The sequence below is a fragment of the Centroberyx gerrardi genome, chromosome 22 (assembly GCF_048128805.1).
Source record: "Centroberyx gerrardi isolate f3 chromosome 22, fCenGer3.hap1.cur.20231027, whole genome shotgun sequence".
NCBI classification, from domain to species: domain Eukaryota; kingdom Metazoa; phylum Chordata; class Actinopteri; order Beryciformes; family Berycidae; genus Centroberyx; species Centroberyx gerrardi.
The window spans coordinates 6,322,612-6,335,759 of NC_136018.1; the positions used below are offsets into that span (position 1 = coordinate 6,322,612).

Consider the following 13,148-nt stretch of genomic DNA (forward strand, 5'->3'; position numbering starts at 1 on the left):
CTAATTAGCATGTGTTAGTACTACTTCTACACACATCTCTCTACTGAAGTGTCCTTGAGCAAGACACTGAGGCCCAGATTCACTAAAGGTTTGCGCAGGAAAGAGTGTGCACTATATCACCAAAATTACCAAATCAGAATGTCATGCTATGCACTAACCGTGTGCAAAGGGGGATAAGCATGCCTAATAGCAAAAAGCCTCTTTTAGCCAGTCATGATCATGCATAATGTAAATCTCATTATTTTGCCCATGTATTAGTTAGCCTATGTGTAGGCAATGCCATGGAAATCAAGATTGCGGCCAATTCAACTCAAAACACTCCCCTAAATTATTGTAGCGCATATAAGATCATCTGAAAGGTGGCGTAATGACTTTGCGTAAAGAGTCAGGCAAGCAAGGGAGAGGATATTCTGTCCTTGACTTTCAAATTAGATCAGAGAATGTTCCAATTATAAACAGCACTTTAGGGTGCAGTGCTCTTTTTGAGGGCTTGTTTGCACCACAACTTGATTTGCATACATTTCTTTGTGAATAAGACGAAAATTCTTTGCTCAAGCAACTGAGGCGCAAACAAACATGCAAATTGCCAGATCTGCAGCTGACCCTGCAGTCTGGCTTCACTGTGGAGGGGGTCGAGTAAAAAGAGAATTTCCCTATGGGGATCAATAAAGTATCACATTATTATTATCTTTTTATTTCTCTTAGGTGTTCCTCAAGTACTACCACGTTGAACATCTGAATCTGATGGTGCAGCAGGCCACGCAGCGGATCGTTCTGGTCCAGGCGTACGTCCGCGGCTGGCTGGGGGCCAAGCGGTACCGCCGGACACTGGAGCAGAGAGAACAGAGCGCTCTGGTGTTACAGTCAGGTCAGTAAACTGTACGCTCACAGCTAATCTACCAGAACACGGATGAGTCACTGAGCCATTATGCTAATAAATGTATGGCAAGCCAGTTGTTTTCTGTGCCAATTCCTGTTTTTAATTTTTGACTCAAACCCACCAGCTTACAGAGGGCACAAAGTTCGGAAGAGGGTCGCTGATGATAAAACCAAAGTAAAGTTCGAGACCTTCATCATCCAGTTTCAGGCTGGTAAGGAATTTCAATTTGAAATGGAATCAGTTAGCCTGCAGAATCCCAGGTTGGAGAGTAATAAATTGCTTTGCACCTCTCTTGTCTTCCTCTTCAGTTTGCAGAGGCTATCTTGCAAAAAAGAAGTACAAGGAGTTGGTAGATGAGAAGAATAAAGCTGCAACCAAGATCCAGGCCCGCTACAGAGGCCACAAGGAAAGGAAGAGTTTCAAAAGAAAAAGGTATGTAGTTTAGCAGTATTGGTAGAAACCACTCTAATTACCATAGTATCCTGTATGCAGAAATAACTTACTCTGGTGTTTCAGCACAATGACCACAGTGATTACCAATGATAAAGAGCACAAAAAGACATGATTCACAGAAATGCACCCATTTTGTCTCTAGGGAGGCCAAACAGAAGGAGAAAGAGGACAATACCTCTAAAGAACAAGAGGAAGAGAGGCCCGAAACGGAGAACAGCACCCCCGAGGGAAATGCCTCTGGTCCAGACAATGGAGTGAAGAGCGTTGAAGAGGACGAAGACGAGACTAAAGCTGCTGTGGTTCTCCAGAGTAACTACAGGGGCTACAAAGAGAGGAAGAAATTTAAGGAGAGAAAGAAGACTGTGGCCGGAGGCGAGATGGAGTCACCGTCAACCACAGTGGTAGAACAGGATGAGGGTGGGCCTTCCAACATGGAAGAAGAGGGGGATACGATAGCTGATATACAAGAGGAGGATGAGGAGGACACCTTTGAAGCAGAGGACAATGACAGTGATCACACGCAGGTGCCCGAAGATGAGGATGCAGATGTGGCAGACGAGATGGTGGATGAGGAGGCGCCAGCAGAGGATGGGCAAGAAGACGGCAAGAAGGATGGACCAGAAGAGGCTGCAGGGGATGAGGCTGTCGACTTCGAAGAGGAAAGCAAGGCGGCCACTGTTCTCCAGAGTAACTTCAGGGGTCACAAAGAGAGGAAGAGGTTGGAGGAAGAAGGCAAGATCCCAGCCAGGAAACAGAAAGCGAAGAGCCCTACTAGCGAGGAAGAAGCGCCCAAAGTTGAAACACCAGCAGAGGAAGAGACAAAAGAAGAAGAAGAATTACAGGACCTTGAAGAAGACGCAGATGCTTCTACAAGTGAAGTAAAGTCGGAAGACGTAGAAGAGGCCAAGGCCGCTGTGGTGCTTCAAAGCAACTTCCGTGGCCACAAAGAGCGCAAGCGACTCGAGGAGGAGGGAAAGATCCCAAAGAAAAGGAAGAAGGAAAAAAAGGTTACGCTAGAACCTCCGGAAGAGGAACAGGTCATGGAGGAAGAAGAACCAGTGCCAGAATCCCAACAGGACCTACCTGCTGAGGACCAGGGGGACGTGGACGAAGAAAAAGCTGCTACGGTCCTTCAGAGTAACTTCAGAGGCCATCGGGACAGAAAGAAACTGAAAGCAGAAAGAGAAGCGAAAAAGAAAGCAACGGAGGAAACCGTGATTCACAGTGATGTAGAAGAAGAGACTAACGAGGAGGTGGACACCTTGGACGTTACTGATGTGATGATAGAACGTAAAGAGGAGGCAGAAGACGAAGATGAAAGATTGGAGGAGGAGCAGGCTGCGGTGAAGATCCAGAGCAACTTCAGAGGATACAAGGACCGGAAGAACCTGAAGGCCAATAAGGCAACGGCTCGGAAAGAAGCTGAGCAGCTCGCAGCTTTCTCCAAAGAAGTAATACCATTACACACATCTCATGTTTACTGATGTAGCTACTCTAAGACAAGGAAATACCACTCTCACACATTCTCCTTTTGTCCTATCTGTCTTACAGATCACAAAGACTTCTCAGGACTTTGTTGCCGTCCAACAGAAGTTGAACGAGATCATCCAGGCCCATCAATCAAACCCCGAGAACAATGGCATGTTTGTGAGAGGAAATGCAATCAATGGCTTTGCTCCCAAGATTCAACAATCAAGTAAGATAAGTGAGATTGGGCTCTGCGAAAACAGATTATAACAGGCTGTTGACAGAGCAATGAATATAATGCATATCGTCGCCATGGTTAATGTGCACATTTGGTTCTGTTTTTCTATTTTTGAAGCCCTAAACCAGTTTCACACTGGGTAATCAAACAGTATTGACTGTCTAAGGGGGAAATGCATCCGTTTTTCCAGTCTGTCCATCTTTTCAGCAGTGTTTGGCCACTCTGTTTGATTTCGCTCCTCTGAGGTTATGCCTCACAGACAGCTAAATGGAGTTCAGTGCCTCTCACCCAAACAAGTCAAGAGTGCAATTGTGGCCAATTTCTTCCGCACTAAAAAGAGGGGAGTGTGTCGAAGCCAGCCTCGATTCTCTCCAATATAAACTTTAAGGGTTTCAGGATTTGTTAGTTGGCCCTTTTATCCCCGGGTAGGAAATTGTTTTTTGTTCAGTATTTCCAGTATTCAGTATCGCTGAGTATAGCCGTAACATTAAAGTAGCAGAATGATAGATATTTTAATATTTTAAAGGTTTGTGGCCTTGTGGCATCATTCTAGTTTAGTTGTTTTGATGCTATTCTTGCTTGCCCGCTATAAAACAAACACTCAGAAAGACACAGATGTTATTATGTCTTCTCACAGCAGCAGGTGATGTTATCGACGGACAGAGTTTTCTCTCTTGTGAGGCTTGATTGTATCAGACAACCTGGGAATGTCAAGTGCCAAAACAGGGAGCGCTTCTCTACCCGATGTGTCATCAAAAAAAAAAAAAAAAAAAAAAAAAATCCCTCAGCTGCGTGGATCTATTGTTCATTTGATTTTCACAGGTGATATGTGTAATTGCTTTTGGGGGGGTGTTGAGTGGGAGAAGACAGCAAAGTGAAAGTTCACCGTCTCAGCACAGTGTGGCAAACGGAGCTGGCAGGGGAAATTTCATTATCTTCATAAGTTTAGGTGTCCAGAGGAAATAATGTAATAATTACAATTCCTATGATTACCTTTCCTTGGCTGGCATCATGATGACTATGCCATCTATCAGAGTCTTTGTGGCTTTTTGAATTTTATTACTAAATATTGTAGAGTAGAATAATCTATCTATAATCTCTATCTATAATCTATTGCAATGGTATTTATACAATGTGTGTCTGATTCTAGACATTTTGATTTTGACCTGATTTTGATGATAATGAGTATTCATCTAAGAAGGGAATTTATACACACAAAACGCACACTTGCAGCCACATATACTAATCTACATTTCCAGTTTCCAGTAGAGTACAATCTTCCCAACACACACGCATGCGTACACACACAGTAGTCCCATTCCCAGATGCATACAGAAATGCAGTGCTACATATACAATGTGCATCTGCTTCTAGATGTTTGGATTTGCCTTTGACTTGATTTTGATGACAATAAACACACATCTAAGACTGGAATTTATACACACAATACACACACTTGGAGTTGCAGCCACATACACTAGTCTACATTTCTAGTTTCCAGTAGAGTACAATCTTCCTTAAATCTGGGCATGCATGCCCTTTACAGGCTTTTTTCTTCAGAGCAGCATGATGCCCGAGGTCGAGCAGAATGAATTATCTGTGTTATTTCCACAGGCTCCTTCAACTCCTACAAAATTATGCTTTTCAGACCCATTGGATAATTTCTCCATTGACAGCTCCATGCTGTCCTACTAAATTTCATTGACATAATAAACTTCATAAGAATAATTTCTGACACACAGAACGAAAGAGGACAGATTCCAGTCACATTGCTCTTCATGGGAAAGGTCATTAAATGTTAATCATGTTTTGTGAGCAACCGCTCCAACAATTATGGCAGGAATTAATATGAGGGTGTATCAAATTGGCTTTACTTGTTTGAGCAATACAGAATGACCTTTAGATAGACGTGTTCAATAATATCACAAACGTTTCACCTCTTTTACCTGAGAGCTCCTGCGTTTGATTGATGATTTTGCGGTGTGTTTTTTCCCTGCATGAACAGTGATTAATAATGAGTAACAGAACCAAAGGTCATTGTAATATATTCGTAATTGCAATAACGTAGACATGCCCCCCTAGGGGAATATTGTTAGAGATTATCACTTATGACAAATATGATAAATTGCAACACACTCACTACAGTATGGTAGATGTCATGCATGACAAACTGCGCCGCTGATCAGCTGCTGATCAGACGCAGACAAACACACCGCTCGCTTTGCGTTCAATACCGTGCTGGGAATCAAACTCGGCTGGTCACGAACTTATCGGACACTTTATAAATGGCAAAGGTTGTTTTGAATAATCTCTGTTGGAAAATTCAAACCGGCAAAGGCCTTAGGGTTAAACTAGAGTATGGATGGAGTGCAGCTCAATAAGCACAACAGAGTCAAGAGGTCAGCTTGGTGTCAGTTGGCAGTCAATAGTCTCTCCAGTAATCCAGTCAGCCATATTTATCCATATTAGCCATATACTTTAGCAAGATAAAGAATGGTTCATTGTGTACTTTCAAATGACAGGCAAAATATTAACACTGACCTGACGATTAATATAGGTGTAATTACTGAAGTAGATGGTCAAGTTTAAGCTTGCTTTTACCAGATACCTTCTTTAACCCCCTCCACATTGCGGCAGCCACCATATCACTTCCCATCATTCAGCGGCGGTCACAAGTTTCCCCAGAGATTAACACCACCTTCACTTAAGAAGCTAGACTAGATTAACCACCTTCACTTAAATTAGAGGTAGGACAGATTTCAGTTTTATGTTTGTCCCTTTCGGAGACAGTCCGAAACTGTTGTGCAGAGCAGTGTGAGTATACCAAGAGGAAGATTGTTTTGTTCTGTCATGAATCTGGGAAACGCCCAGGACTTATCACCACTTATCTTTTAGAGGCCATTTATTTTCTGAAAGGAAAAAAAAAAGGAAAAAAACAGGTATTGGCCTTGCATTTCTGGGCCTATTTTGTTGTTTGGTGGTGTGTTTTTCTTATCCCCTGGATAACTGCAGACGTAAATGCAAACACAGACGATGTTACATCACTTTGAGATATTTCCAGTGCATCTGCAATGGAGTTTTGCACCATTTTGCACCAAAGTTCAACAATCATACAGGGAGAAATCCATCGTAGAAGAGGAAGAGAGACCGAAGAGAGACATGTTGTGTTTTGAGTAATGTGGTGCGACTGTGATTATAGACACACCCCAATATTCACAAACTAGTTGGCTCATGCCCATGCACCCACCTTTGACTGAAAGCAACACATTCTTTTCTGGGGTTTGTCTAAAGGCATTCTGGGAAATGTAGGTAGAAGTAGATGAGGCAGCTTGAGGGAAAATAGGGACACCAAAAAAAGTAAATTTCAACAATGCATTGAACATCACAAATTGATGAAAAACAGTGTTTCTGAAGGTGGATTTTTCCTTTAAGTGCACCCAGAAAGCAGTTTTCACTTGTGTCTGAAAAGTAGCAGCAAATAATTTTTTTCTCCTGACAAAAAGCAATGTTCAAGAAATGGAATATGAAAAGTTTAAATAACAAAACATACATTTGATGATGTTTTTAACTGTCTTTGTCATTTCTCTGTTTCTCAGCTGACATGAAAGTGTCGCGGACGCCCCGCCGGACCCAGAAACCAAAGACCCTGAACACACCAGAAGACTCCACCTATTACAACCTGATTCATGTGAGTCCAAGAGCGATGCTGAACGATTTCAGATACCAGAGCTAAGCATTACTGTCAGCTGCCATGTGACATTGTAACTACTTTCCACTGTGGCATCCACAGTGAACTATTGATTGGCAATTTTTTGTTCTGTAGCACTCACATTACAACATACAGTATGTCGAAGGCAAACCATCACAAAATTGTGTTGAGAACAGTGTTTTAGGATATATTTGCTATGAATAAGTTTCTTTAGTAGTTGGTCTTTCATTTGTGATAAAGACAGGTTCTATTAACTTCAATATTTTCATCATTGTTTGTAATAATAATTTCAGCGCACAATAGCACAGCGCAAATTTGATCTTCTCTCAGCACTTGAGGTTTGTTTACGATGCCGTCCTTCTGTTTAGTTGACCTAATTCATAGATATGATAGATAGGATCTAATCATAATCATTCCAGGTTTCATTCCAAAATGAAATGAAAAATGAAAAATCTACCATTTGAAAAAAGTAGCCTACTTCTACAAAATGACTTAAAGTACCAAATAAAAACAAATTAGGGAACTTTTTAAAGGATAGAAAGTAATTTAAGTCCAAGATTGACAAAATGATAACGTAATTACAAATGGGATCATCTATACTGGAGAGATATTGAATGATAAACTTCAGGTGATGCTTTGTTTTTTAAATTAATGTTTCAAATTGATTTATTGATGACAAGGTGAATAATTGGAATATATGGTCATATGCCTCATTTGAACAGAGATTGAGAGCGTTTGATTGACATGAATTAATCTGTAATGTGTCTCTTCCCTCAGCGGTCGGTCCAGGATGATAAACGCAAGCCCAGGAAAGAGGAGTAAGTATCTGGCTCCTGCTTCACCCCATTTTAACAACGCACTGGCAGTGTTTTAAAGAGGCTGGCTCGCTGCCTGCTTGGCACCCCTGCTCCAGAGTAATGACTGTGGCCCGGTGCCAACATAAGGACAGTGTCTGGGTCCAAACTTAACGATCTGCAGCGTTACACTTCCTCCATGAAATTAATTAGCCTCATCTTTCACCTCGCTTCCATCCGCTGAATGTACTCAATGAAATCAGACCATAACAGCCTGTGAAACGACAAAGAGAAATAATACCTACTATTACGCTTCAGTAATATATATGGTGTTTATCAATGTTATCTTGTTCCGCGAAGGATCCAATTTGATGATTTGTGAAGTTTTGATAAGATGATGCGCATGTGCGGCAAGCGTTGATCTATGTTTCATATATATTTTTAAATTGAACCGCAGATCAATCACTTTCTCAAAGAAGGCGATGAGAAAGTGTGTTAGGGAGAGTGTGTGTGTGTGGGTGTGCATGCATATGTATGTGTGGTATAGGTCACAAGGTGAGCACACCGCCCAGAGTGAGGGGATGATAGGAGCTGCAGGGGCTGGCAGATAGACCGATAGGGCCGGCCGAACAAGGAGGGGCCGGGGTGCTTTATCACAGCAGTCTGAAGACACACACACACACACACACATATACCCTGACACACACACACACACACACAAGTGCACGGCGCGACACAACGCTAAACATCAAGGGTAATAATTTGTTAGCAGATAAATAAAGCCGGCGATGGACAGGAGCAGTTTACATGCATCATTAAGATCGAGAAGGTCAGCAGGAAAGATAGCATCTCCGGCTCAAGCTGACAGCGGAGGAGGAGGGGAGAACATGGGTGGTGAGGGGAGTGGAAGAGAAACTGAAGAGAAGAAAGGGATAGAGAGAGAGAGCTGGTGATGATAATAAATGGGAGCGAAGACATAGAGAAAGAGAAACTGGGAGAGAGAGTTCATCAGAAACTGAGTGAGCACCACATAAAAGTAATCACATATTACGGCCAATATTGAAGTAATAATCCATGACGTTTTCATATAAATAAATGTCTGTTTTGCTACTCTCTATCACCAATGGATATAACACAATAATGATTCAACCTATAGCCAAACCTTTCACATTTGTTGTTCTGAACACCCGGTGTCTGGTAGGTTTTTCCTGGGCAGCAACAGCATTTTTTTTAAATAAATAGAAGAAGAACTGGGTAGTTAGCATGAGCAGCAATAGCCACCATGGCTGAACAGACAAAGAAAAGAGCGACACCTACAGAAACTCAAACTTCATCAACAGAAAATCCAAAGAAAAAGACGTCACATTACTGGACACACTGTTTGCAATGAGTGCTTAGCGCTAAAAATGTCCCAAAACTGTAAAAAAGAAAAAAAAAAGGATCTCACTGATCAACGCTTCATCAAGGAATGGCTCAGAACTTAATGAAATAACTCTGTAAACTAATCGGTATTGCGCTCATTGTTTACTATGGGAATATTGACCCAAACTAACCAGCAAGCTCTACTTAGTTTTAAGATCCATTTGTAAATAAAGTTTCCGGTGTTGATGCAAACAGCCTCTGTGTATGAATAGCTGATAAACTGATATAACAGATGTTAATATTCTGTTTGAGAGGCAAAAGCCATTGGGGTTTTCCTCTGACACTGCTGTTTCAGTTACATAACTCAGCCAATAAGCCCAGAGAAGAGGGGAGATAACTAACACAAAAAAAAAAAAAAAAACAGAGGGGAAATTTGCATTTCAGTCTATCAAAGGCGCAGGGAGACAGTGATTCATCACCAGGGAGATTGCCTCTAAAACTGAGGTTATAAGGTCATGATACACACGCCTCAAACTCATCCCACTGTTGGAGTGAGATAGTGGAGTAAAAGTTCATGTTCACACTCTTCAAGAAAACACTACACACTGTTTAGGCTTGTGATGTTGCACTGTAGTTACAAAGAGGTCGATTTCCAATAGCGGTAGTCACCGTACGGTAATGTTGTGTGATGCTTTATTGATAGTTTATTGAAATTCTCCTTTCGCTCGCCCCCCTTCCACAGGGAGGTCAGAGCGCAGGTTCAGCTGGTTGAAAGTCTTGCTATTGGACACTTCAGCTTTATTTTTCTTCCCTCGATGATGTGTTCAATTGATTGGCAAGCAGTGGAATTTGGCAAGCCAAAACGATCTCCCAAAATAAAATACTAGCAGGACATTGATTTGATTGTTTTAGTTAAATTATATAATTGTATATAATTGTGTAACACCATGGCCTATGCAACCCTGCCTTACTCTGGCCGCATTCACACTGCAGCTGAAAATGTCTCAATTTTTCCCTTACATGTAACACAGATCTGATGTCTTCAAATCAGCGTGAACATCAAAAAGCTGCATAGTGATGCATTTTTTCAGGTCAGATCTGGATCACTTGGATATGTTTACAAAACTGGATCCCAACACGTGACGTACATGCAACTTGTATTTGACTGCTTAAATTTGAAGTTGTCAGTATTGCCATGACAATAAGTAAATCAGGACAACGAGACGCAACAATGGAAATAACAAGAAATAGCCAACGTTTTGGGGATATCTGGGGAGACGCTTCTATTCAGTCAAAACTCGAAGGCACATAATGGATGTGACTTCTTTTGTTATTGTTACTCTGTGCATGCATGTTTTTTTTTTACATCACTGTCAGTTCATACCGGTATCCAATATGAGTTACATGCAAGAATAAATATAAACAGCCATCCAAAAAAAGAGCAGTAATATGGAATTGAGCATGAAGGCCTGCGGTTTGAATGTAGCCTAGACAGTATAAGCCCATCTCACAAGAGTTGCCACTACTAAAACACTGCCAACACTACCACCAGTGAAATCAAGGCCTTTCTAAGTGATTGACACCTAGTTCATCCCCCTCATCATCCATTCATCCCCTCTGCCTGTGCTCCAGTCCAGGGAAGCTGCTGGATGTAGATGACCAGTACTACCAGGCCCTTTCCTCCAGCAGTTCCACTTCCTCCATCTCCAGTGAGAGAAAAACCCCCAGCATGCCTGAGAGGAGGCAGTCTATGGAGCGAAGGAAGTCCATAGAGAGGAGACGGTCCATGGACAGGAGACAGTCCCGGGACAGGAGGCAGTCTACGGAGCAGAGACCAGCTGCCGACAGGAGGCAGTCCAGAGAGAGGGCCGTCTCTGCACCGGAGCCTCCCAAACCACCAACCACCAAAGAAAAGAGGTACATCATCGATGTACTTGACCTAGACTGACAGACTGGTCAGAGAAACTGTTATATAACTGAAAAGTCACAGGTTTGATCCCATTCAAATTGTGAATCCTGATATTCATATTTTAGTTGGCTAGTAAGCATAGCTGTACATGAATAGCAATAGCAAGGAGCTTGTGCTTGTCGAGATCCATGTTTCGATGTATTCAGATCATCCACCCGCCTTTTTTCAAAAACGCTACGCCTATGTTTTGCTTTCCAATCAGACAAAAAACGGACAAATTCATATACTTTCTGTCCGGCCGCTGCCTGAGACAGTCCCACTGCACATGATAAATGGCTGCTGGAGAGAGTAAACAATACATATGAAAACCTTCCTTTGTATCTTTTCATCTGTTTTCCCTCTCTCATTCTCTCTGTTCCCTGACTCAGATCTTTCAAGGCATCTTTTGTTCTCCTTTTTCCATTTCTCTGTTTTGCCCTCTCTCTCTTGCCGAGTTTCACTTTATCTCCTGCGTTGCGTTGACAGGCGCTCTGTTCCCAGAATGCCCTCTACAGAGAGTCGGACTGACGACAACCCGTACGACTACAGACATCTACTGAGGAAGACCTCCCAGAGACGAAGGCTCATCAAACATTACTGAGCGCAGGACTGAACTGTTGGAAGCATGGCGCTCACTATGTGGCAACGTATCATGATAATTCATATCATGGTGTACAATAATAATCCACACATAAACACATGGAGTATTTAATTCATCGCAGCTTCTACATGGGTTTTTGCAGCTGTTGTAGATGTACTGTAGTTTGATGTGTTTGGGACATTATTGCACTCACTGCATTATTTACTGCAGAGTCACATGAGTCACTACCAGGCTAACTGTTTTAAATCCAGCACATTATACAGTAGAGGGGTCAAGGGTAACTGTAAATAATAAATGTTTTCCCTTTACACTTTTGTAAAGATTGTATGTGCTGTTCAGCTGTTTATTTTATGGTGTTGTAAATGAGGGTTTTATTTATGTAATGTGTAATGTAGACAGTAATATTTCTGCTCATTCACTGTTTTGAATTCTGTTGCTTTGAGTAATCAAGGTCATTTGATTGGGGTTTTTTTGTTTGTTTGTCTTATATTGTGTTTGAGATTGATCATATCCATTTGAACACCAAATGTCATTTTATAATATCTGTAGATCATGTGTAAATACACCAAGGAAAATAGATGATTCCAGGCCATTCTCTCACACTTGAAAACTTTGCATTTTAATCACTATACAGTTTTGTTGGCAGAAAGATCAGCTTCAGGTTCAGCCTCAGTGTTTCTATCCTGTTGTATCATGTTGTAACACACAGTCTTCTATTGGTGTAATTTCAATATCTACATTTTGTCCATTTAAATATATGATTTATCAGATTCCTTGTGCTATTTTATTTCTTTTTTTAGTTCATAAAACATACTGCTTCAACTTTACCTTTGGGTTGCAGTTAAGAGGTTTCAACATTATTTATTATATTTGAATCCAATACTTGAGGAGAAGCCATCCTATGCATTTAAATCCCTGTGAGATGTATTACACTTTCAGAAGAAAAATGTTGCAGGAAGCACTGAAGAAAGGGGGTTGGGTTAGGTGTGTGTGTACAAAATAATATATAATTCAAAGCAATCCATCATTTGCCGAAAAAGCCATCACAACCTGGCTGTCAGTGTGTGTGTGTGTGTGTGTGTGTGTGTGTGTGTGTGTGTATGTGCGTGTGTTAAATGGCATCTTCCTATAAATTGCACTCCATTTTAATTCGAGTAAATCTTGCAGGAGTGAATATGAGCTTCTGTATCATGTCGTCATCAAAGCAGCCTTGTGAATTCTTCTTCTAGTCTTTTCCATATTGACTTGAACATTTGAGAGCCAACCTCTAACCTTTATGTGACATTTAAAGCAGAAAAACCCACAGGGGTTGTTAGTGAGTCGCCAGCAGTGCGCTGACTGCGCACACTGGCACCAAAACGACAACATGCGGCCAAATAAATCCTGACAAACACAGACAGCAGCAACCGACCAGAACAATGCGCTGTTAGTTTCGGTTCCCTTTGTGAAACCCATAAACAACCTTAGGAAGGAACCGGGTTTTTTTGCGCCTCTGCGATGGTCAGCTGTTAGATGTGAATTCTTTTGCGCAAAATTATTTTCCAAACGACTTTTACTTTAAGTAATGTGCTGGGAATTACGACAAAAGAAAGACAAAATAATAATCAAATGATTTTTGAAGGTTACTAGCCTATAGAAGTATCACAGCGTTAAGTCTGTATAGAAGTTATTATAGGGATAATGTAGTGATACCTTA

The 13,148-nt window shown here is 41.5% G+C and overlaps 1 protein-coding gene across 1 annotated transcript in view; it reads left to right on the forward strand.

Annotated features, from left to right (window-relative positions):
• The window catches only part of myo3a (myosin IIIA), a 61,090-nt gene extending 49,624 nt beyond the window's left edge, over positions 1 to 11,466 (forward strand). Inside the window, exons 30-39 of the mRNA XM_071895409.2 lie at positions 706 to 868; positions 1,005 to 1,091; positions 1,189 to 1,312; positions 1,476 to 1,750; positions 1,889 to 2,784; positions 2,885 to 3,029; positions 6,635 to 6,726; positions 7,525 to 7,565; positions 10,536 to 10,820; positions 11,338 to 11,466. Of these exons, the coding sequence (XP_071751510.2) occupies positions 706 to 868; positions 1,005 to 1,091; positions 1,189 to 1,312; positions 1,476 to 1,750; positions 1,889 to 2,784; positions 2,885 to 3,029; positions 6,635 to 6,726; positions 7,525 to 7,565; positions 10,536 to 10,820; positions 11,338 to 11,452 (2,223 nt within the window). The 3' untranslated portion in view covers positions 11,453 to 11,466. The remainder of the gene's footprint in view (positions 1 to 705; positions 869 to 1,004; positions 1,092 to 1,188; positions 1,313 to 1,475; positions 1,751 to 1,888; positions 2,785 to 2,884; positions 3,030 to 6,634; positions 6,727 to 7,524; positions 7,566 to 10,535; positions 10,821 to 11,337) is intronic.
• The last annotated feature ends 1,682 nt before the right edge of the window (positions 11,467 to 13,148 follow it).